The following is a 25538-nucleotide window of genomic DNA, read 5'->3' on the forward strand; positions in this document are numbered from 1 at the left end:
TTCAATATTAGAGAACACATTCTAACTCAAAGCGATGATTTAAAAAAAGAAAAGTAGTAGGATATTTAGCTTGGTCTGAGAAACACAGCCCTGCAAAGTGCTGCTCTCCAGTGCCCGCTCCTGTTACACTGGAACATTTCGTCTCCCCCAACTAGCACCCTGGCACTGGAAAAATAAGGAAAAATAAAATGCTAAGGTTTTTTTATTTATCACAAGGGAAAAAAAATAACACACAGGGAGGAATCAGGGAGAACATTATTATGGAAATTGCATTTTAGATAGAGTTTGTTACACATTTGTCATATTGCAGACATAAAGTTGTAAATATTGACGTAACATACACTGGGAAAGGACCAGGACAACTCTAGAAGCACAGTTATTGAATATTTTCAGTGTTATGCAAGATGTCTCCTACCATCAGGAGAAATTAGTTAACTAAGTTTGAGGTGTGCAAGCTCTTCCCAGAGGTCAGAAATGCTCAATGCCAGCAGAGGCTGCTGAAAGAGTGGGAGAGGAGCAGAGGTTAAAGGGTTTTTCAATAGAAATCAGTTTGCAATGAAAGATTCCACTTTGTCCAGATGGGAATCTTTTCGAAAGGTGCTGGATTTCTTAGAGATGCTCCAATATTTTCCTCAGAACTCATCCATGAAAAATTTCCACCTGAAAATTCATTTCCCAGATGAGGCTTCCGTGGAAAACTGGACTGTAGCAGAGTCTGGAATAGCACATGAAACATCCAGAAAGGTGAGACTTTGGTGAAAACCAATTAGTTTTTCACTTTTCTGGTTGTTTGGTTTTTGGTTGTTGGCTTTGTTTTTGTTTGGTTTGGGGTTTTTTTGGTGGGTTGGTTGTGTTTTTCAACTTATTCTGCACACTATGCACTTTTCCTATCTGTGCCCTTCAGTCCTGTGGCTTTGGGGAGCTCAATGACAACCTTCAGTTCCTATGGATCTTCTCTGCTGTAATGCTGCAAGGATAAAGTGCTTGTAGAAAAGAATAGTCAGTCAGTTTGATCCTTCCATTAACTCGTTTTCAAAAATCTGTGCACATTAACCAATTTGTAGATATAAGATCAATACAATGATACACGGGTGCTTATCTGGAAGCAGCAAATACCGTTCAACAAGCTTCCTCACAGGAGAGTAAAGGCATCTGCTTTTCAACAACTTCACTAAACTAAGTGTCATATCTTGTCAGAATTCTTCAGATCTTTGTAAATCATCTTTGTTCTCTATAATCATTGGTTTCACTGTCATTTTTCCTTTGTTAATGTTCAAACTCCTGTTTGCTTTTAAGACGGACTGCAAGCTACTGTAGCTGCAGTCAAATTTTAATTTATGTAACTAGAATTGATTTTAATGCTATATTCCCAAAACAATGTCACCTGCAATACTCCCCTGGGCATCCTTCCGTTGCTAAGTAAGCTCCTTGCCAGCCATGGTCCCCCATAGAGCAGCACTTCTCGCACCCCCAGCACATTTAGGGTTCTCTGGCACTGCTGTTCCCTCCCAGGGGCTCCAGCCCAGGGGCTTTATAGTAAAAGAAGAAAGTGAACAAGGCACCATCAGAGCTACTTAATCATACTTCATCAGATTATTCAGTATCATAAGTGTATAAAATTCCACTCCATGATACTTACGATGAAAATGATGCCAGGGGTTGTGGGTTTTAGGGTTCTTTTGGTTTGTTGGGTTCTTTTGTTTGGTTTTGCTTTTCTCTTTTTTAATGTATTTTTTTATACATATTCTAGCTAACAAAGCAAATTCTAAGCTTAGAAATCTCGGCCTTCAGAAGTTAATTTAGAAAGATACAAATAAGTTTGGTTTGGATGCAAAATTCCCTTTGGCAAACTTGCTTCCCAGAAGAAGATGGACTTTGATAAACTAAAGCAAGTCCAGTGGAAAGCCCCAAGGTGACCACAGGGCCACAGCACAGGCCATGCAGGAAAATCTCAGTGGAAATGTTCAGTCTTGAGAAGCCCAACAGGAAAATCTTATTGTTGTCTTCAGCTATGTAACGTGAGGGTACAAAAGAAGACAGAGGTGTTATTCTTCAAGACAGGCAGAGAAAGGACAAGAGGCAATGGACACAAGCTCCACCTGGGAAATTACAATTGTGTATTAGAAAAAAAAGTTGCCATCATAGCAGTGAAACATTAAATAGGGCACAGAGATGTAAAGGATCTTCATCCCTGGACAAGGCCCTAAGCTGCTCCTACTATGAGCCGCACAGTTGGACCAACTAACCTCTCCAGAGGCCCCTTCCAACCTGTTTTCCGTGATGAAATACAAAACCTTGTTGTAAAGACCCACTGGAATAACATATTTTTAATTATAATAATCAAAATATATACACAATAATGTGTATTTTACATATACCAAGAAAAGAAAAACATTCTGCATTTCAAAACTCATCGGCTGCAATAACAGAGGTAAATAGTCAGTAGTAAGGTTAAGTCACTAATATTAAGAAAAGCGACAATTTGCATGTAAATTGAAGCCAGAAGAAAGCTACAGCAGCTCAGCATTCGGAGACAGAAACTCAAAGGATTTCATTGTACCCAACTCATCTCAACTTCATTACATGACAATAGAGTCTGGATTGTAGGTCTGGACCTAGATTATTATTTAGTGCCCATAAACTGCAGATTCCTCTATTTACATCAACTGTTCTGAGATATTAACCTGGAAGGTCAAGGAAAGTATTTTAGTTCTCACAACTGCAACCTAGTTTCACTAAAATTACCTCCATTACCAGACCAAAACATTGTTTTAAACTGTTCTTCATTTCAGGAGACGTGAACACTGAACTAGCTGTAACAAACTTCTAACGTTTTCAAGTCCAAGGTTCATTTTTACTTAAAAAAAAACCCCAACACAATAAAACTCTTAACAGAGGCTTAAAAAGGTCTCTATAAAATAATCTCCATCACACTTACAATAGTAAGAAAATTATTCTGGTTTCTAGTTTTTAGTAAATATGAACAGCTTCATGTAATCTGCATTAAAGATGGTTCTAACTACAATTCACTACAAGGTGGACCAAAAAAAGGCGTCAAGAAAAGCAGATTATTGCCATTTCTCAACAAATCCTTCTTAAGAAGGACACGTTGCCTTGATAGGCAAAGCGTGTTTGACAGGAGAGCTAAAGGAGAGAAGCAATGATTTGCACGCCAAAAAAACACCTTCCACAGCGATCACTTTATACTTGGCAACTGTACAATTAAACTGATTTCAGATCAAAATTGTGTCACTCCATCCATCTCTTGAATGATGGTGATGATAATCTCAAAATGTAAGTTTGCTTGGAGTGACACTAGAAGGTAGAATCTGAGTGAGTTCTAGACTGGCAGGAAAAAAGCCTGATGCTTATGCTGTCATCTGTAACTACGGAAATACTGGATGTTCTTCAAAACGCTTTTCACCAGGTCTGTCGGAGCAACAGGTGTGGCTGTGCAGAGAAAACACAACATATACATACGGGTAATATTAAATACATCAAGTTTTCTATTCCTGCAGTAGTACTAATAAATGTGCCAGCACTCAAGAGGACTCAGAAAGATCTAAAAATCCACACACATTTTTAATCCATGTTTTAACGCAAAAAAGCTCCTGAAATATGTTTTGCGGACACAAATTGGCAATTACAATTACAAACAGAGAGAGCTCACAACTGCTCAATAAGATGCCATTCACTTTACATTTTAATTAGCTACTAGATGCTTTAACTCATGGTAGTAAGTTACCCCAATCTATTTAGAGTATCAAAAAGCTTCAAGTGTTTTCACCCTGAGCAGAGACAAAAATATCTGTAACTATGACTTGAGACTCTGCATAAGCCACTGTGATAACTGATAAAGCACGGTCAGAGCTGTGCTGCCTCTTTCCTACTCTTTATCCGTGCTTAAAAAAATGCATTTGATCAGCTATGACATTTCATTTTACAAAGAGATGCTATCAACCGACCACCAGAAACATTCTGTTGCGAAAGACTACTAGAACTGTATGGTGGTAGGTAGAGATATCTAGAATATTCCTCTGAAATGTCAAGTATTTCTCTTTGTACTGTGTATTTGTGTACCCTGACATTATCAGTTCTTGTGAAAAAGGGAGAAATACATCAGAAACTACCCTGTTATATGATTCCAAACAGAAAAGGTGCATATTTCTTCCTCCTTGCCTCTCAAAAGAGAATATAGCTTTTTCTATTACATCCAGTGATGCAAACTGGTACAATATGGATCTTCAGTCACAATATACACATCTTAAAATAAAAATACCTGCAAGTATATTTCATATCTAAGACACTCAATTACATAGTATATTTAATTTCTTTTCAAAGTGAACCAACTTCCAGGTAATATCATTTTCCATCTACTTTCAGTCAGCTACACAATGATAATAAAATACTGGCATTTATAAAAGTCTCATTTATTAATTTATCAATATCAACATTTAACATCATCTTAAGAGAAAAGTGACTTTTTCCCCAGAATACCGTGCACAATTGGTCAACCACCACTGCAACTTGCACATCACAACACTGGAACACTGTTGGTGTTATTTCATCTACTGCACTGTAAAGGAAATTTCATCATATCCAATATCGCCAAGTTTTCCTACACTTGAACATTCACTGAACAATTTAATTGGGGAAGAAACATCATAAAGAGAGATCACACTTTTGACGTATTTGTACCAGCATATATTACCCTATACCAAAATCTCTAACAGCAGATATATTTTAGGAATTAAGGGGGGAAGAACTTGAAGACTTCCCCTGCATTTAAGTCTAGAAATCGGTTTTTCTATCAAAATCTCACTTTGCAGCTGCCTGCTTCATAATTTAGAATTCAGAGGAAAAGGGAAAGTAAAGACATCTAAGTTGCAGCTGAATTTTATATAAATACATAAGTTACGTTAGAAGAAACTTACAAATTCATGGATCTATACATCAATGTTGTGGCTGTTCAGGATTGATATTCATAGTCCTGTATATTTCTTTGAGAAACAGCAAGGCAGTGTCTTCAGATTCCCTATGAAGAATTAAAAGGTAAGTTATTTTGGTATGGTCCATGTTCTAACTCTTGTAAGCCACATTCCATCCCATTCCAGTTCTCTAAAAAGTTTGTACAACCTATTGCCCTTATCTTTTGGGAACATGGCTTTAATTCTACCAACTTGCTCTGAGCTACAATTGTTCATTAGTTTTGTGTTATTTCTGTATCAGACTAGCTTATGCATTTAAAGCATTTTTCTCCCCACTCTGTCCTCTCTAACTTACTCTGTTTGCAACTTGAAATCATCCCCTTCTTCATCCACTTCTTTGATGTTAGTCATTTGGCTTAAATCTCCTCAAATAATCTATCATTTTTTGTCTGCGACGGGCTGCTGAATACATCCCAATAATACATGCTGCTTGTCAAGGGTTTCTTTAGCCCAATGTCAAAACTCAGCCTTACCAGTTCCACCAGCAATATTCTAATTCTTATATCCTAACTGGCTGGCACTTCCTTGTAAATAGACTATATTAACTATCCATAGTCTTCCTCTCTTCCTTACCACTAAAATGTAAGGAAGTCCTCAACTAATTTAAAGATTAATATTAGTGCCATGTTTCCAAGTTGGTGTTTTTCCTCCCCTTTTCAAAAATCAAAGCTTCAGACTATCTGAATTTAAATCCAACATTGGACAGACTTAATTTTCTTACTTGTCTATCAAGTGTTCTTTAGTCACATGCAAACGATACCAGTATAAAAGATTAACAATCACTGTAAAAAGTAACAAAGTTAAACAGGCACATTTTAACACAGTCCCAAAGCTGCACTTGTTTGATAAGGGTAGATTTCTGTGCTTTTTCAAAGAAATGACATAAGGAGGCAGTAAAGATTTAGACATTCAGAACTGTGATCCTCCAAATGTGAGGAACACCATTTGTAGAGCACCAGGACAGAGTTAAATGTGCAAGCTAAGGGACTACAGGTCCCAATTAAGCATTGAAATAACAACCATGTTTCTTGATGGTGTCTGCTATTAAATGAGCAAGCGGACAAGTAGAAGCATCACCCCAGAAGCTCCATTCTCTCTCGACAGATCATTTCATTTAAGGCTTTTCCCACCACCCCTCTCAAAAAAAAAACCGAAACACCCACGCTTTCAAATTTAGGTCATTAATCATTGCACCTATCTTCCTTACTTGAGTGACAAAGAGAAAAAACCTGGCAATGATCAGCTGCCGCCTTGTGGAAAACAGCTCCTGGTTCTTCAGCTCTACCTGCGAATCCACACTGCCACCTGTGGGTCACTGCCACTGTCACCACTGGGTCACCGGCACTGCCACCCGTGGGTCACCAGCTGCTGGGGAGCCCTGCCAGAGCGCCAAGCTCAGCAGCGCTGGTAAAAATCCCTTCTACTCATCTTTAGTAACATGATACTGACTTGACTAGTACCTTGACAGGTAAAGCTTTCTATTCCATACTTTAACCCCTGGAAAAAAAAAATGCCTGCTTCTAAAAATTATTAGTTATGGAAAATCAAAACCACCATAAACAGTGACAGCGCTGCTTGTCCAGAACCTGCTGAACTCCGAACAAGACACTGGTATTTTCCTTCCGGAATAACAAAACCAGTCACTTCCCTCCACCCCCAGCATTTTGCTGAGCTCAGCAGCTACCACCCCAGCTTGGCCATGATACAAAGCTGTGCTGACCTGTTGCCAAACAGAGTTTACACATCCTTTGCTCTAACATCCCACTTCTTGTCTATTTTCATGTGTGCTTAATTTTATGACAGTAATAAGATGCATACAATGACACACTAAAAAAAAAGAACAACTCATAAAGGCAAATACAATAAATAGGTCAATAGTTACTGCTATTCCTACAAATGGAATTACACCGTCTCCATTTGAAACTCATAAGCACTTAAAAAAACAAAACAAGACAAAACAAAACAAAAGCAGATAAGGCAATGGTGTACGGTGGCTGACTACATGATGACGCAAAACTCTGCTTCTTGTTCTAGAAATTGTTCTGTATATGAGCAAGTGGTAAATTATAACCATCCAAATTTACAGGAAGACCCACTGTGCCTTTTATCTTCTTTTTACTTGTTAATCTTTTATAGCAGAGCATCAATATCCAGCATTTTCATTCCTGCATGAAAAGGTAGTAAAGTTTTACTACATATTGTAGTCTAATTCCTTCATGAATAGTTTTATTTGAAGAACTACAGTTGTCACAATGCTCACAGATAGAACTCTCCTTGTTCTGAAAAGGACTGTAGCTAAAGGTGTGAGTTCGGAGTGTCAAAGTTCAAGAGACCAGTATACATCTTCATTGCAAACAGGACGATGGATGTGTTCACTTTGTGCTAACACATCATTTTATTTTGAAGTTCTATTAGCTAACAGTGACATCTAGGTGCGACACCTCGAGACTGACTTTCCTGGCGGTCACATATACTGTTTACCTTAATACTCAGATTGTCTCAATGATATAACACTTGAGCATCCAGAGTATAACAAATTTATCTTTACAGTATGCCTGTGTGGGAAGGCAACGTCTTTCCAAATGAGAGGCCGTTTCAGAATTAAGTGATGAGGACCTCGTATCCATTTTTGTCAAAACATACTTGAAGTGAAACACTAGGGCATGATTTTTAACGGAGATCTCCTGAGTTTTCATTATAAAATACTCAAGACAGGAAGCATGTTTCTAGCTGTTATCACATTGGTCACAAGTAAATAACAGACAACAGGAGTTAAGATAAACGACAGGCATGTCATTACCAACCTGTAAAGATATACAGTTATACCAGAAAAGCAGTATTTATAGAATCACAAATATTTCCTCTTACCAGTAGCACAAATGACTCTGTAAAGCAAAAAGGTATTCATTGAAGCTTTCGATTGGTTTTTCTTGTAGAACATAATCAATACGACGTCCTCCATTTAGCATTCCAATCTTCACTGAAAAGTCTTCATCTTTTGGAGGCTCTGGACTTTCAGTGATCTTTTCAGCTAAAATTAAAGAGTTTAAGATTTATACTATTTTCAAGCACAGCCCGCTTGACTATAATCAAGATAAATTACCCATTTTCCCTGCTATAATTTCCAAGTGCTTGCAATAAGACAATAATTACAGTCTTAACTGACTGCACCACTGCATCAATCAGAAAGGTTACTGGAACTACAGGCTTCTTTCTTCCATAATAGATTAAATAGAATCTGTTTGAGGAACAGCTCACATAAAGCAGCAGGTGAGCAACTTTAAAAACAAACCACGTGGTTTATACATAGACACATCCAGTCATTTGACAGGCAAATAACCTGAAATAATATCTTTTTACATCCCCTTGCACAGAGTCAATCACTATCCTCAATTTAAACTAAGAGGAATGTTTTCTTTGTAAGTATAGACCAAGCCAGTATTACTAAAGACCAACAGATAACTCACAACTAGGAAGCCTGCCCTTGGTATCATTAGGGTAATATTTATATCTGACTTAAGTTTATTTACCCCAGCAGCATTTTTTTCTGTTACAGTACATACTAAAACGTTCCTTGACTGGTCCAAAAAACTCACCAGAACACTACTGAAGAGAATATATCTCACAAATAAATATGTATTTATACTGATTTGCCCTGAGGGGAAAGAAAACACAACTGATTTAAAAACCTGCCCTTCTGACTTAAATTTGAAAGGTTATACAAACCCAAGCCTAAAATATTGTCCATTAAAAATTTAACTTCTCTTTCCTAAAAGACAAAAAAAATGCAGCAATAGAGCTCACGTTTAATGTTAATACTCCAAAAGCAGAGAAGTCTCCTTAATAAGGTCAGGAAAATCCGACAGCAAGCGGTCACTAGAATGTTCACGTTTCTACTAATTTGAGATTGCCGTGTTGTAAGGAAACCAATGTGATCACATACCTTCTACCACCTGCTTCTCTTCTTCCTCCTTAATTTGGTTAGCTACTTTCTCCAGTTCTGCTTGTAGCTGAGTGGAAGACGTATGAGCACGTGCAAATTCATTAAGGGTCTGCCATGCACTCTTCAAAGAGCTGATAAAACCCTGTTTCAGGTCAGAACCCATACGAGACAGAGAGTCTCTCAACTCTAAGGGAAAAAGAAAATCATCATAGGAGAAGGATTTAAAATTATAGACTAACATCAGAATGATGAAACTCTGTTCAAAAAACATCCCAATTATTAGGAGAAACGGGCCTGCTATGTCATGAACACGTGTATCATGCTTCTCTATTCCATTTTAAAATATTAGTTAAAATGTAATTAATGCACAGTTAATTTCTCACTGTATGGTCAATGAATTCACACCTACTAGCACAGGGAACAGTGCAACAGCCTCCAAGTCCAGAAGGGTCCACAAAAACAGCTACACCAGCCAATCCCTGACCCTCACCACCCACCACCACACGACTATTCCATGGACGTTCAGCTATGTCAAAGCAAAACCACTAAAGAGTAACAGACCATATTTTTTTCTTTCACTATACACACTTATTAAGACTTGTAACCTAAACCATTCCTTTAACAAGGACCTTGTCTAGTCTAGGAAAGCAGACTCACTCTAATGTACCACTCTCAAGTATGGATGCTGCATTATTTCTCCATCCAAGCGCCTGCAGACAGGCTTTCAGGAGGAGTCTGTGAACTCATGTAACAGTAATATTGTCAACTGCACAGCAAAGCTGACTCTCCTATCAGGTACACAAAGTTTAAGTGCAGCACCTCGATCTGATGTATACTTGTGAGCAACAAAACCCAGTCCTTGCCCACCAACGGCTAGGGAACCACTCTTCTCGATGTTTCAATAGACACCAGTTAAACACTTCACGGTGGTCATTAGGGACAAGGTAAAAGAAAACAGTAAATTTAGTTTCTGTTTCACATCATCTTAAAAATCAAGGTGAACAAGTGATGGAGAACAATTCTGAAATGGAACTTTGGTAATCAGAAGCTCAAATCTGGAGGAATTACGATTATTACATCTGAATGCAATTGTGAATGCCAAAGTTGTGGGGCTGGGAGGAATCCCTGTGGATGTTCAAGAAAAACATGAAGTCAGATATGTAGAAATATTCATTACTCTCTTGACATTTTATGATATTCTAACGCATCAAACAAGTAAATTAGTAATGACATCCATATATGAAATAAGTTGTTACCCAGGTGAAGTCTTTTTCTGCCTTTATGATGTGGAATGAGAACTGGTTTTAAATCCAGGTCTTCAGTGATCATTGGTTCTAACCTGTAAGCTACTGGGTCAAGCTGTTAAGAAACAACACATTGACATTTTGTCACCTTAGAAATTATTCCAATTATCACATTTCCGTGAAAAATATTGCTATTTATAATTAACAGAGAACCATTCTCAAATTCTGTTCTATTTCAGTTTACAGAAACTCAGTTCCTGAACATTTAGTTTAATCATAAGATTAGGCAAGTTCATTGACTAATTAGGTCTTGTTCTCTTACAAAGATTCTAAAGAGGAAACACAACAGTGAAAGAGTAGTGAAATTTTCTTGCACTCTGATGATTTCTACCAACATGTCACTATTTCATTCTTAAGCAAATGGGACAGAAGAGGACAAGTGTACTGCAAGCACTGCAAAAACTCTAAGGAGTTCTAAATTTCCCAGAATCTTAACTGGAAACTCAGAAAACTTGTGTAAACAGCTCAAATACAACCACTTCATAAAAATCTACAATTTCTCAAAATTAATTTTTTAAAAGTTCTTTAAGCTCTGAAAATGAACAGGGCAAATATTTTCAAGCTAATCCATACCTACAATGACATGTATGGAACCTACAGCCAGCTCTACATCTCTTTCACAGTAAAGGCCACAAATATTTGGAATATATATTTCAGTTGGGACATTTTTTTTTTAAAAAGGGTGTTTTGAGAAATGTACATAGGAGAACAGGAGGTGTAATGTTCAGAGGTTAAAACTTAATGTTCTGCATTGCTGTCATCTGCATCAATCAAAATGAAATCCCAAAAGCTCTGCTTACTCACTGGGTGATAGATATTGAAGAATCCCTTGCAGGTGGGAAGTCTGTAGTTCTCATCAATCTTCTCCACACCTCTCACAGTGAGGAACACACCAATAGGAGAACCAAGAGCAAAGAAAATATCTGGCTCAAAGTCCAATGCGCTGTAAACCACAGAAACCTACCAGACAGAAATTGGATATATAACCTCTCAGAACCGCCAGCCAGATAACATAATGCTTAGTGTGGAAGGAAAAACAAGTTGTGTCTTAAATCAATCACATGCTCACAGAACTTCCAGGAAGCTACAGCTGCATCACCCTCTTCTATACTACTACTATAGTACCATTACGTTTTAATATATTTTAATATCAAAATGCTTTCTTTAAAAAAAGTAATAAAAGTACAAAAAAAGTTTAAAAATATATTTAAAACAGGAAGTCTTAGAGGTTTGGTTTTTAAGTTAAGTTTGAGGTAAAACTTAAATATAACAGCATAAATGGACCAATTTAGGCTACCATGTGCAAAGCCACAGAACCATTCAATATTATGTCATTCACACAGTTCTGCTTCTGGAACAGAACCGTGTTTACAGCTGAAAGGATAAAAATGAATTGTAGCAGCATCCTTGTTACACTAAGTTTTGCTTTTCAGCAATCCAACCCGCTCTCCCAGCCCTCCCTCCGGCCAAAGGGTAGGGTTCTACGTAAACATAATTTTGTACAACAATCAGGGAAAGTAGCCCAAAGTCATCAACAATAAAATAAAAATTAAAATCAAATAACTAAATAAATGGAAAGCAAGCAAAAGGCAGTTTCACCTGGCCAGTTCCAACTTCAAAATACTCATAGTCAATGTTCACAGAAGATACGGATGCACCAACTGGAAGTTTCCTCTTTGAGTGCAGCTGAGCAGCCTCTGAAGGGGAGACAGCACTAACTGTCTCCTTTGCTTTCTGGGCATCTTCTTGTGTTTGGAGTGTGGCAGCCAGCACCGCCTTCTTTTCTGCTACTGCTTTCTTTTGTTCCTTTTGAGACAAGTTTCAAAACAAGGAGAAAAAGTTTATTTCACTGTTGTCAAAATTCCTTTTATATATCCATAGTGTTAACAAGTGTGTTAAAGAATAGAAGTTACTCCACAGCAAGGAAGTCAGTTACATTTGCTTAATATTTTTTTATTTCATTCCTGAAAAATGTATTTACCTGCTTTGCTGCTCTGTCTTTTACAAAGTTAGCTATTTTCTTTCTTGGTCCAAGAGGTATCCCCATTTCCTTCAGGTCATCGACTGTACACATCAGCTAAAAAAAGCCCCACACACATCAGAACTGTTGTAGTAGCATATATCATCTCTTATTTGCAATGACTTATGAATTAGATAAGACATTTCGCAAAGCTAAAGAAATCACCAAAAAATTAAGACAACATGACACAAAGTGCCCTAAACAGACACACACAACATAAACCTCCATATCATAGGAAACCCTCATAAGTTAAGTGAACATTATTTACCAAAGACTCCATGTCAATCCGCTCCTTTTCAAACGTGCTTGCATACTCTGACAAACTGAGCATTTCCAGTGTCTTCTGCAAAGTAGGAACATCATCATCTACTTCAGGCTCACAAAGGTCATCACCAGAAGTAGTAATTGAGGAGCCCAAGGAACTGGTATCTTCAGTCATCTTCACAAAACAGCACAGAAATAGAATCACATGATATAACAGTGGAAAGCCAATATGCAGCAAATAAAAACCTTATTATAGGTAAGCTTTGTAACTTCATGCCCATTTTTCATAAAGCAGGATACAGATTTTCCACTAGTAATTGACCAGCAAAACATAAATTTAAAAGTGACAAAGGTTTCTTGTGATTTCCAACACAAAAAGAATATATTTCCTTGCAATCATCAAGCTAATCACTGGTTTCAGCCTGAACACAGACAGATTCTCTTCCTCTTACACATCTCCCCCACCATTCAGCTACTGTTAAGACCAAGTTGTGGGTCCACAAAGGTCAAAGCTGATGTTCATGATCAAATCCCATTACTAGTAAACTCATAACTTTAGAGAGATTCAAGTAGTTTGTCCTGAGAATCGACAATATTTACTAAGTTACACATTTCCATTAATATATTAAAATGTAATATCAGAAGCCACAATTGTGTTTCAGCCAATAAATTCTGAAAACACCAGACCTATTTGCCTGGAAAGATTAGAATGCAAATTACCTGTTTATCATGAACAGCCATATCCTTTACAGTCCCATTAACACCAGAGAATGGTCCGCTACTTACTGATGAAGCCAAGTCCTTCTGGTTAGACAATATGTCAAATAGAATTAAGGAACCTAGAAATAGGAATTAAAGTTGCCTTGGGAAAAATGACAGATTTTCCTGTCCATAAATCCTAAGGAAGATTGATATGCAATAGTAATAGCAATGTACGCATTGATCAAAAACGATGGTTGAATTAAAACTGAAACCCCCACATATTAACATGAACATGATCATTCTCAGCAAAAAGCAAACTTTTTTTTCCCATTTATGTGAAATAACTTTATGAAATTGCCATGATTAAACTGTCTTTCCTTAACCATCTTACACGGTTTACCAAACTGGAAGTACCAGCCCAAAACAGTATGTCATCTGCCTTTATAACACTTATTTGCTGATCTAAAAAAATCATCTTAATTTACTAAGTGGGGGTTCTAAGACACAGAAGTTACCCACCTAACAAGACACCAGATAATCTGTCAACTTTTAAACATGAATTAGACACTAAGTCTTCGCATAGGGAACTAAGGCAGGGGGAGAATTCACGCACCCTTGCTCAAAGCTTTATAAACTTAACTACTGAGAAGTGTTTGACTTTTAGTCAGCACTATTCTGAAAGATAGCCATGCCCTATCAGCTAATTTTAACCTTACGCTTAACAATCGTTCAAGTTCCCTTAGCGCACGAATGTTGGTTTAATCCCCAATCAATTCCTTTGACAGTTACCTAAACTGTGTCCAGCCACAGAGACTCCTCCTTTGAAGTCTGGGTTGCGACTCATGAAAAGCGCATACAATCGATTCATCTCCATCCCCACTTTTTCCACAATGGTCTGGCAGTAGGTGGGGCTGTTGTAGAACAGAACGTCAAGGAGTGTTTCATTGGTGAAGTGGCGCAGGCGTCCAATGCTCGGCAAAGTGATTTTTTTTATGTTCCTAGTAACATTAAAATCATTAGAAGCATGAGTGCCTTTGAGGAAATGCAGAGAAGAACTTTGTTAGCTTTTGAAACAACAGGTAGAAGAACTGCAGTGTAAATACTAGATATGGTCTCTACAGACATTAAAAAAAAACATAGAGACTTCTGGCCTTGTTGCATATTCATACGGCAGTGCTATCTGCTAACTGTACATATCTGAGAAAGATACAGTTCCCTTTTTATTCTCCAGGCTGAAAGAACGCTTGAAAGTGTCCTTTCTCTGTTCCAACACTGCCCTCATACAGTAGCATGGAAGTTTTGCGAGCAGACTGGTAGGAGTGGAAGAGAAAAAGAACTCGCATAAAAAATTGAAAGTTAAATCGAACTAACAGGAAACATAACACTCTTTTTGGAGAAAAAGTTCAGCATCACCATCTGCCTGCCTGGAGTTAAGACAGCTGCAGTGGAAGTGCTAGAGAACTGTGAGCCTTAGTCAGTTAGCATTGCCTGCTTTGATTCACAGAATGAAGACCTTAATTCCTCATGATAATGTACTGTTCCAACAAGAATAAAAGACTAAAACTCTAGGAAAGCAGTATGACTTGGCTGAGCTAGAACAGTCTGGAGAACACCAGCATGTGCTCCAAACAGTTCAGGTTGCTACCCTCCCAATTTCTACTTTCCCATCTTTGAGCGAGAGAAAACAGCTTGAAACGTCAAGCAACAGCAAAGGAACAGGCACCAAGATGTGATTTTTAAATAGATTTTTAAATGTGGTAACACTCCTACCTAAATATAGATACTTTGTTTAAAACAAAAAAACCCCAAAACCAAAAACCACTTAGCTCAATCGCCTAGTCATAATTCATGTACTGCTATACGACAACACGTCTCCACACCCACTATCTCATACTTAAAATCACTGCCTCTACACTCACCATCATCTATCAGCATATTAGCCACTTTCACAAACATGCAGTACTGAAAAGCGTGTGTATACGTATCCTGCCACGCAGTGTCACGAAAATAAACAAGAGAAAATACTCTACGTGCCTTTCCAGCTTTCCCTATCCTCCTTATCAAAATGTTAATTAAAAAATTTAGCAATTCTCTTTTGTAACCCAGTCATACTTTCATTCATCTAGCCTATTAACTTCATTCATCTAGTGTATTCACTTCTCTTTTTATCCACTTTATGAAAACTGTTAAGATGCCACTTGTATGAAGAGTTCACAACACTAAACAATCTACTCACCTGTCTACACCTGTTGCATCTCCATGCAGAGCACTGTGCCAGTGAACCGGCAGGAACTCCACCCTGCTCACTTTACGTTCCTCTAAAGATTTCTTAAAGTGAGCCTGCAACAGCTTCAGAGAAACAGTCCTAAAATCATCAACTGCAGAAAAGAAGAAGAATGAAAATCTGCTAGTAGCAGTACTCAAGTATAATACAATTACAAATATTCTTTTTTTCCCCCCTTCTTCGTTTTCAGACATGGTAAAAATACAAATGAAGGAAACTGCAAAGTGGAAAAATCTTTGTAACTATAATATTACTCCCCTGAGAAAATATATCTTTTGTAAAAGTGGATTTTCTAACAAGCTTCGATGTATCTCACAAAGAATGCATTTTTACTCCATGACCAGACATGGCCTTCTTAATTTAGTCAGCTGTGCTGGAATGTATTTAAAACAAAAAGCAAACAAAAACCACCCCACACAAACCACACAAAGCAAATACATACACCCACACCACAAAAAATACCACACCCCACAAAGCCCAAAGCCAAACCACTCTCCAAGTCTAATATTGAGGACTAATAATAACAGTTAAAGCTGTAAGACTGAAAAATACACAGAATGCACTTCAGGAAATAATCAGGAAAAAAAATCCTACTTAAAACTGAACTTCTTAACATTAGGTACACGCTTATCTGAATGAGTGATATAGAGACCCACGTTAACTGCTTAGTTAAGAACATGACTTCTCATTAAAAGAAGCAAAAAAACTTACCACATTCAACAATGCTTCTAAATCTCAGGTCACATACAGGACCTATGCCATGAACCATAAATACTAGATGGTCAATTTGGGACATTTCTCCTGTAGAAAAAAAAAAAAAAAAAAATAAAAAATTCAGAGTACCGACATGTACTGCAGCGGTGAAGTTTAGAGTCAAGTAACCTTAAGATATACTTGCTTTATAATGCCTACTGCATAACATGGTTCAGGATATAACATAGCCCATTGGACTCCTTCAATTAAAAAAAAACAAAACTAGCTAATCTCTTTCAGGCAGCTTAGACTAAGGAACAAATTTAGACTCCGGGCATGAGCAGCACATTGCTGTTTTACCCACTATTGTCCAACTTTTGCACAAAGCCGAACTGACTGCTCCAGCTGCAGACCCACGCGCAGTACGCACGTACCATCAGGAATTTCATCGTGGTCAGCATCCGTCCCACGTTTTACTACCCTGGGTCTTGCCTGACCATCTTGAGTGGTGCCCCATTCATCTGGTATCGCAGAAGGTTGGAACTGAACTATGACCTGAAAAAAATACATCATCCAATTAAACACAAAATCCTCATGTTTCATATTGTTAGTCTGAATGCATTGCATAGCTTAACACAATCTAATTTGACTGCTTCACCTTGCATCTGAGACAACTGTTTTCTTTAATTAGCACAAATGCAAAAAAAAAAGACTTAGAAAACCCTAGGGCTATTCCCTGTGGCAGTGACAGCTTCACTAAAACTATATTCCGAAATAACACAGATAAATCTCGTTAGTTTTAAAAGCAACCAGATGCTTTAAACAAAAATAATCACTAGTTGAAGAAGGCAGCCTGCTCAGTAACTCTTAACAATTTTAACTCCTCCAACAAGCATTATTCAAACTCTTCTTTGCTAAACCCCCACACATACTGTTCCTTAACAGACTACTGTTTATGTGAGCAATCTGAACACTACCCCTATTTATTATACAATTACTCTATCACAAGGTGGAGATAAGGTTGAAGTCCATGTTTTAATCACAAGAGACTGTTAACGAAATATTTAGAGTAACTTTTCAGGGTTTTTTTGCTATACTTTCTCATGGTTTAAAAATAGTTACAGTGGAAGATTTCTCATGGCTTAGATACACACATTACCTTACAGTTACATTAATGCTCTTCTCCCCGTGAAAGCACTCAGTTTACATTACCTTCCATTTGGTACAGACTGTCTGAGGTTAAACTAATTCAAATTGTATCCCATTTGCTGCCAGTTATGCTTAGTCAAAATATTTACTATGTAAACCCTTATTCTTCTTAGGTTTCAGAAAGCATTGTCTTTTAATCATGAGACAGCATATTGAAGCAAGGAGGAATTCAGTGTTCTATAAACTTTATCACCTTTAATGCACACATATTCAAAGCAATCAACAAGTACAATTCAAGCAAGACTAAGACTGCATTCAATTTATGCTTCCATCCATCTGCTCATTCACCCCTAGTGAATTCTGTGAGAACCAATCACCAAAACGTATTACCTTGGGATTATGCATAACAATTGTCTCCCCATTTGGAAATTCAAGTCGCCGATGCCATTGATTTGTAGTTACAGCCCTTTTATATTCTGCCTGAAACAGTAAACAAGTTACATGAAATCAGTATGCCACTATATTTTGGGCTTGTGCACAGTCTGTAATGTTAAGGCTATAATTTACTGAACTTTATACAAAAGTGTCACATGAAGCACTCCACGAGTTGATTCTAGGTCACAGCAGTGCAGGACCCATGCATGAGCAACGGGGCATTCCAGCAACTCCGCTTTCCAGGATTTGCTTACTTATGTTCCAGAAAGCACATTCTGGAAATCATTTTAATGAAACACAAAAGGTATTTCTAAGGCCATAAATGCAAAGAACTATCAAGTTCTTTGTTTATGTAAAGATAATACTAACCTCCAGCTTATCGCTAAAATCCTCAGCATAAGGAATAAACCGGCTATCCTTGTCTCCCTTATAAAACCACGTGCATCGTCTCACTTCAGAAGGTTCTTCATCCCAGTAAACTGCTTTCCTCATTCTGTCATACAGGTACACATCGTAGCGTCCTCCGTCTGTGCTCAGAACCACACTCTCAGGATCAGGCTGGACTATGACATAAAAGTCATACACGGTTACAATACGAACACATACGATCTTTTTTCTCTCTCACCCCAGCACAAATCACTTCTGTGATGAACGATAAGCCATTCTGACAGTTATACTATGGAAGAGAAGCTTCATAATATCACGCAACCATTGTGTTGCTCCTAAAATGCTTCTATTACACAACAAGAAAAAGCTTTGAACAACTCCCAAATATGAATACTTACTCCACAGCTGACAGAGATTAACAAAAAGGCAAACCAAGACACAGATAACTAGGAGTTCTATGAACAAACAGGGATGTACATCTTAACACTGACAATGTAAGTAAATAAATTTAGTGGCATGAAATACATCTTTGAGATATGTACTAACATTACTTATTACTGCCATATCACTCTGTTAAACACAAGTGGCATTATTCTAATATCTTTCTGCTAGTCCTTCTGCTCACCTCTGAGTTAAGATACGACTTACCAGAATTATAGACTTCCTCCAGTTTTGCAGAATCCAGACTACTGAATGGCATCCATAGCTGCTTGTCCTCCACCTCCTTACAGTAGAACCAGTGGGGCTGAACTGGCTCGTATTGGTTCTGCAGCAAAACAGGAGGTGCCAGGACCAGTGGACCTACAGGTCTGGGAGTTTGGAGCTGTGACTGAGGCTGTGGAAACTGAAAATACACATGGGCTCATCACCTCAATGTCACACAGCCAAGTATCAGTTCTGTAAAAACTACAGAGAACACTCTGAGCCTTTATTTCTAATATTTTTTTTCCCTAAGAATGTAATCCTTCAGTCTAACAATATTATAGAAAGGATGTCCACTTTATTATGTTTTTGAAAAGACTGACATTTTCAAATTGAGAAAGGATGTGAATTTTGTTCCCACAAATATTGTTCAAAACTGTTATGGCCTAGCACCTTGATTACCTAAAACTAGGTTTAAAATGTCCTCCTAAATTTTCAAAACTCAGGCTGAGCTTATTTCTTACAGCCATCAAATCTGACATGAAAACAAAAACCTATTCTTCTCATTATTCATTTATACCTAATTGCATTTTTGCATAAAGATTGTCAATTTTAATAAGTGCCCACCTCAGTAATAGCTCTTGTCCTGCAAAGTGGTCAGGACGGGCAGATTTCAAACTCAAGTGTAGCCTCAGCAACACAAGAAAAATAACCGATTTTGAAAGGGCCTGTAGCCCACATAAAGCTGATTTCATACAAATTGCACAGAGATCTCAGTACAACTAAAAGTGAGTCATGTCAGAAGTAACAACGGGTTTAGTTGATACATTTTAAGAAAAGAAAAATAACATGTTGTACAACATATAAAATTAACCAATTAGAAGTTCTGATTGTTCAAATTCTACTGCCTTTTCTATGGTTTTTGTCATTATATAATCTTTCTATTCTTTATTCACAATATCAGCAACATAGCGATAGCTCGGGCAAAATAAAAAGAATTTTTGTTGTTTTTAAGGAAAATTTGTCAGGTTGTGAAGGTAAAAAAGAATGCAGATTCATGCTTTGCATCACACAAAAACCTGAACCTGTGTGTTTTCAAAGGTTTGCTGACAATCTGTGCAATTTACATACAGCTTGTGGCTTCACCAGCAAAACCAGCTTGAAAAGCGATTTTTAACGCTGTAACTTGTAAATGACCTGTAAATGACTTGATTTACAGCAGAGGCACAAACAACGATGCAGCAGGTCGGCTGACATGGCAGCAAACTCAGTAACAGACAGAAAAGAGCAACGCAACTTCACAACCTGGCTTTGTTTCTGACGCCAGAGGCTCACATAGCTACAGCCTCAGAGCACTCTCATTTTACAGATAAGGAAATTTTCCTAAAGCAACAGTTCCAGACTAGTTCTTGTGAAAAGATTTTGCGCTCAGAAAAGGTTGAAGACATTTTATGTCAGAAAAAAGCAATCTTCAAAAGATAAAATATGCAATTCAAAGAGAAAAGTGACTTAATTTTTGTTCTGGTACCAGGACATGAGGCATGATTTCTATACCTGTGTCAATGACCCTGGAGGTGTCTGATACATCTGGACGGGCGGCACGGAGGATGGCGGGTGAGTAGGCGCGGGACTCTGTTGCAGCTGTGGCGGGGTAAGGTACGGGTTAGCTCTGCTGCTCAGGGTGGTGTGTCGGTAAGGGTTATACCCCTGCTGAGATGTTCCTTGGGGAAGAGCAGCCGCATTTGCAGGCGGGGGACAGCTCTGCTGAGGAGTCTGATACGCCGTGATTCCCACCTGTGAAGTAGGTGGTGTGCTGTAAGAGGACTGTGACTTGGGAATATGCGCTGAAAAGGCATTTTGCCCATCCTGCGACCCAGACGCAAGTGGAAGTGAAGTGGGAGGCCTGGAGAAGGGTGGTGGCCCAACAGGTGGGGCAGCCGTTGTCAAGGGTGGCTGCCCGATACTTCCAAATGGATCACTGCTGCTGGGGACTTGAGAGAAATAGTTGAAAGTCTGCGGTGGATTTGGGCTGGCAGAAGTCTGACCCAAGAAGCTGTCCTCTTCACCAACATCTGCCGAATCATCTGCAAAAACAAAAAGATCACTTGAGTGTGAGAGATTCAAACTAGTTAGTGTATGTAGTCAAAATGTTCTGTAACGTTATTTCCAAAACTCTGTTGGCCCCCATAAAGCTAAAAGCATTACAAAGCTTGCACATCCTTGATGATTAAACACACCATGAAATGAAACAAAAGATACCAAGTCTTCAAGAACATTTAAAATAAATCATAAAAGTCACCCAGCGTGCACAGATAAAGCAACAAATCTTAAAAATCTGAAATAATGAAACCAAAGCATGACTGACATCAGAGCATTCCCAAGCCAAGCTGGCAAAGACCCCTGCTTCCAGGGCACTAAGTTCCCTTCCAATTTCCCCTATGTGTACCAAACGCCATAGCAGCCTTGGTTCATTCCCTTTCACCATGAAAACAGTTACAAAGTATAGGACTTTAAGCTCTAGTTTTTAGAATTCCAAGATAAAATTCAATAGTAGAGCTTAAGAACATTCCCAATGAGACCAAACCTAGTGGTTAACCAGTCTATTGTCACTTGCTCCTTCAGTCCTCACAAGATTTACCATTTTATGTGCGAGGTGGCCACAACTCATCACTCCAAGTCCCTTGATGAACAAGACTTATTCCAGTTCTCTCTAAAAATCCTGCTCCAGGCTGGCATAAGGGCTAAAACTCTGGTGCAGAAAAGTCAGTCCTCATTCCACAGAATTGCCGGAGAGGGCTTAAAAATGTGCAAGGCCATGACCGCCCTTACACATTGAGAAAATACATAAACCAGGTCCTGGTCAATCCCAGTTTTCTGCTTTGCAGCGATCTAGTAACAAGCGGGGTGAAAAGCAGTTTATCATAGGTCTTACAGTCAAAGTGTGTTGCCAACTGCTCTGGCGATCAAATATTCCCCAGGCTATGGGGTAGAAAACACAGAGGTATCATTGCTTCTCTGCTACTCAGTCCCCAGCCAAAGAGAGAGACCAAGTATCTCCGGAGCTACAAGGAGCCAGTAAAAAATGTCTTTATCCGCAGCCAGCATAACTGTAATATAGAGTATCAAGGGAGCACGGGGGAATCCACAGAGTAGTCTCCCAAGGAAGCTACTGTTCTAATTAATTCATAATAAACCAAGCAGCTATCATGACTAAAAAGAACTATTTTAGCCATCTTTTATTTAGTAGTCTTTTCAGATGGTATCATTTTGAGGCAAGAATCACCTGCATTTATCAATTTCTCTTACTTTCACCTGTAGCATTTTATTCCCCTTCAATAAACAAAACCTCAAACCTATGTATATGAACCATCATATGAAGAATACAAAAACCACTTGTAGGCAATGACCACGATGAAGTCAAGCCTATTCATTATCTCCCAACTACAAACAGAACAGCCATTTATACTAAATAAAAGGTCTCAACTTCTAAACAATAAAATTCTTCTTCCTTTCACATTTCGTAAGCATTGCGAAATAGAGAGAAGCACACTATGCACCACACTGTCAATTCTCTGCTTCCTGAAATAAGTGGTGTCCGAGCTGGCAATCCACCCCATGATAAACACATAGCAATGTGCTGAAGAGTTTTCAAGGCCTTTACCAAATGTCCATTGACAAAACATCTACTATTCTCCAATTTCAACTTGGTTTCAGAGATTTAGTCTAACTGTATCCTTCCTTTCAAAATGAGGTGTTCTACCAAAACAAAAAATATACATATATATATATATATACACACACAGAGTTTTCTAACACAATACATTACTTTCTACTTTGCCTTTTTCTAATTTTGCAAAAATTACATTGGAACATAAGCTTAGACTGGCAGAAAAAGAAGCACTTCATACAAATTTAAATATTCTCTATGAGCCCTGACATACAAGGGCAGTATTCTTCCCATATACAATACTGTGACTGTCTGACAACCTCCTGCATATCCCTCCCTATTGTCACCTGACAACCACAGGTGACATTAGTCCACCTCCTCCTCTCTATCTACCCTAAGTATATTGGTTACTTCACCCACACCTGAGCCAGAAAATGTATCTTCTATTGTCAAACTGCAAAGCTTCTTACTTACTCTTGGAGACACAACAAATATATGACTGCACACAGCTTCCTAATGCAGGCTGCCAGATGTCAAACAATTTCTGAGATCAATTCTTATTGCACTTTACACAATTTCAAACTTGAGATCTTGTTCCCTCCTGCTTCAAACTATGATTCAAGATGCAAAATGCCCTCCACAGCCAGATCCCTATGACACCTGGCTGGACAAACCAGGAGTGCAACGGACCACAGAAATTGCCCATTTAATCAGACAGGAGCCTTACTGGGACAGACACAGAATATGGCACAACCTCTGACACTGAAATTCACTCCAGTTGCAAAACTGTGAATCTTCATCTCATCAAATTTTAATTGACATGGAAATTATATGATTCATGATGTTAATGAAATCCCATCAGATTTTGTCACTGGCTGGCTTCAAAGTCTTTAAGAAGTTGCCACATCAGAGTCATTTGTGCAAAGATACTGGCCAGAGTAGCAATTAAAAAGTACCTTTTAAAAAAAAAAAATTAAAACCAATGTGTATTTGCAAGAAATAAAAACAATAAGGATTGCAAAAATGGAAGTAGTAAGTATATCAGCTACCTAGATACCTCACGTAAGAAGGAATATCATTCTAATGCTTTTACCTGTCCCATCCAAAAAGGATGCGGTCAATCTAAAACAATGTCTCAAAGCCACACTTGACAAACCCTTTTTTTATAATCTAGAGATGTATCCCATTGATTTCCAGGTATATTAATACTCATTTTAGCTAATACACAACAGCATTGAAATCAAGACTTGGACTTTGGACTCGACATGTACCAATGCAGTAAAATTCAGACTACCTGATTTCTGGGTGCATTTCCAATGTTTAGAGCTTTAATCTCAGACTGAACACATTTCCAGAAAATTCCATTCCTTCACCTGAAACTGTTTCAGCACCAGATTTTAAGTTGCACACACATGTGCCTGGAACACCATTAAGGCTCTAGAAGGAAAGGATATTCATAGAATCTTGGAATGTCCTGAGTTGGAAGGGACCCACAAGGATCATCGAGTCCAACTCCTGTCCCTGCACAGGACAACCCCACAGGTCACACCGTGTGTCTGTGGACGTTGTCCGGTCTCTTCTGGAACACTGTCAGGTTTGGGGCTATGACACCTCCCTGGGGAGCCTGTTCCAGAAAAAAATGGTTAAACTAACATGGAAGTTTAAGGTGCCTGGTTAACATATTTTCACACAGGGAAAACAGGTGAAAACATGGAAGGGAAGCATGAAAAAAAAAAAAAGTGAGAATCGCAGAATGTTAAGGATTGGAAGGGACCTGGAAAGCTCATCCAGTGCAATCCCCCCATGGAGCAGGAACACCCAGATGAGGTTACACAGGAAGGTGTCCAGGCGGGTTGGAATGTCTGCACAGAAGGAGACTCCACAACCCCCTGGGCAGCCTGGACCAGGCTCTGCCACCCTCACTGAGAAGAAGTTCCTTCCCATATTTAAGTGGAACCTCCTGTGTTCCAGTTTGTACCCACTGCCCCTTGTCCATCCTCCTGACACTCACCCTTTACATATTTATAAACACTGATAAGGTCAATGAGAACACTACGTATACACCTGTACTGACAACTTCTAATTGCCGAAACAAAAATACCAATCAATGAACTTTTCAGTTCGTGATCACAGAATGTTAGGGATTGGAAGGGACCTCGAAAGATCATCTAGTCCAGTCCCCAGCAATGATAACCACCCCGCCTCGCTGGACACAGAACCAGCCCCAGGTACCCAGCACATACACATCTCCAGCAATTTGCGGCTCCTGAGGCGCTGGGGCCGGGCAGCGACCCCGGATCGGGGAGCCCCGAGGAGAAAAGATGCGGGTCCAGCCGCTGGCCAGGGGCCCAGCGCCCCTTGGCAGCTCCCGGCCCGGCTCCTCAGCCCGTTAACCGGCGGCGCGGAGCGGCCCTGCCCCGCCGGGCCCCGCGCACCCCCCGCGCCCTCCCGCTCCCCTCACAACCCCCCCCGCCCTCCCTCCCTACCGGCGGCCAGGAGAGCGGGTCCCGGAGGCGCAGCCGGGGCCTGGCTGACTGGGATGAAGGGCACGGTGAAGTTGAACTCGGTGGCAGAGGAAGAGAACAGCAGGTTGGTGCCGCCGGTCCCCCCGGGCTTCGCCGCCGCCATGGCTGCGCCGCGGCCACGTCCCTTCCCCACGGCGGCCCGGCCCTTTCCGCCCGCACCGCCTTGCCCTCTTCTAAGATGGCGGCGGCGGCGACGCGCCCTGGCGGCCTCTCCGCGTACGGGTGAGGAGGAGAAGGCGGGCCCGGCCCTAGCAGCGCCGCCATTGCCGCAGGAAGAGGAGGAGGAGAGGGAGGGCGGAAGCGCGGAGCCCCCGTGCGAGGCTTGTGAGCGGGAGTTGGCGGCTGCAGGACGCCGGCAGCCCCCTGCCTGCCCCCGTGTCCCCGGCGCGGCTCAGCCCCCGCCATGCCGTGCGTGGCCGACTGGCTCAACAACCCCTTCAGCATCGTGCAGGGCATCTTCGGTGAGCGCGGGCCGGGCGGGGCCGGGAGCCGCTCAGGGGCCGAGCGGGAGGGCGCCCGACCGCTTCTCTTCGCG

At 39.7% G+C, this 25538-nt stretch overlaps 1 protein-coding gene across 1 annotated transcript; it reads right to left on the reverse strand.

Moving 5' to 3' along the window:
- Positions 1-2312: 2312 nt before the first annotated feature.
- Positions 2313-25459, reverse strand: SEC23IP (SEC23 interacting protein). Its single transcript, XM_065066871.1, is given in 21 exon segments — positions 2313-3450; positions 4935-5035; positions 7857-8019; positions 8932-9117; positions 10188-10290; positions 11040-11195; positions 11835-12041; positions 12217-12312; positions 12524-12694; positions 13240-13358; positions 14011-14219; positions 15458-15599; positions 16217-16306; positions 16633-16753; positions 17738-17827; positions 18152-18345; positions 18818-19013; positions 20366-20895; positions 24965-25253; positions 25255-25396; positions 25398-25459. Coding segments are annotated over 20 exon segments (3348 nt in total). The 3' UTR covers positions 2313-3450; positions 4935-4953.
- Between the last annotated feature and the right edge of the window lie 79 nt (positions 25460-25538).

Source organism: Columba livia, chromosome 6 (assembly GCF_036013475.1).
Source record: "Columba livia isolate bColLiv1 breed racing homer chromosome 6, bColLiv1.pat.W.v2, whole genome shotgun sequence".
Lineage (NCBI taxonomy): Eukaryota > Metazoa > Chordata > Aves > Columbiformes > Columbidae > Columba > Columba livia.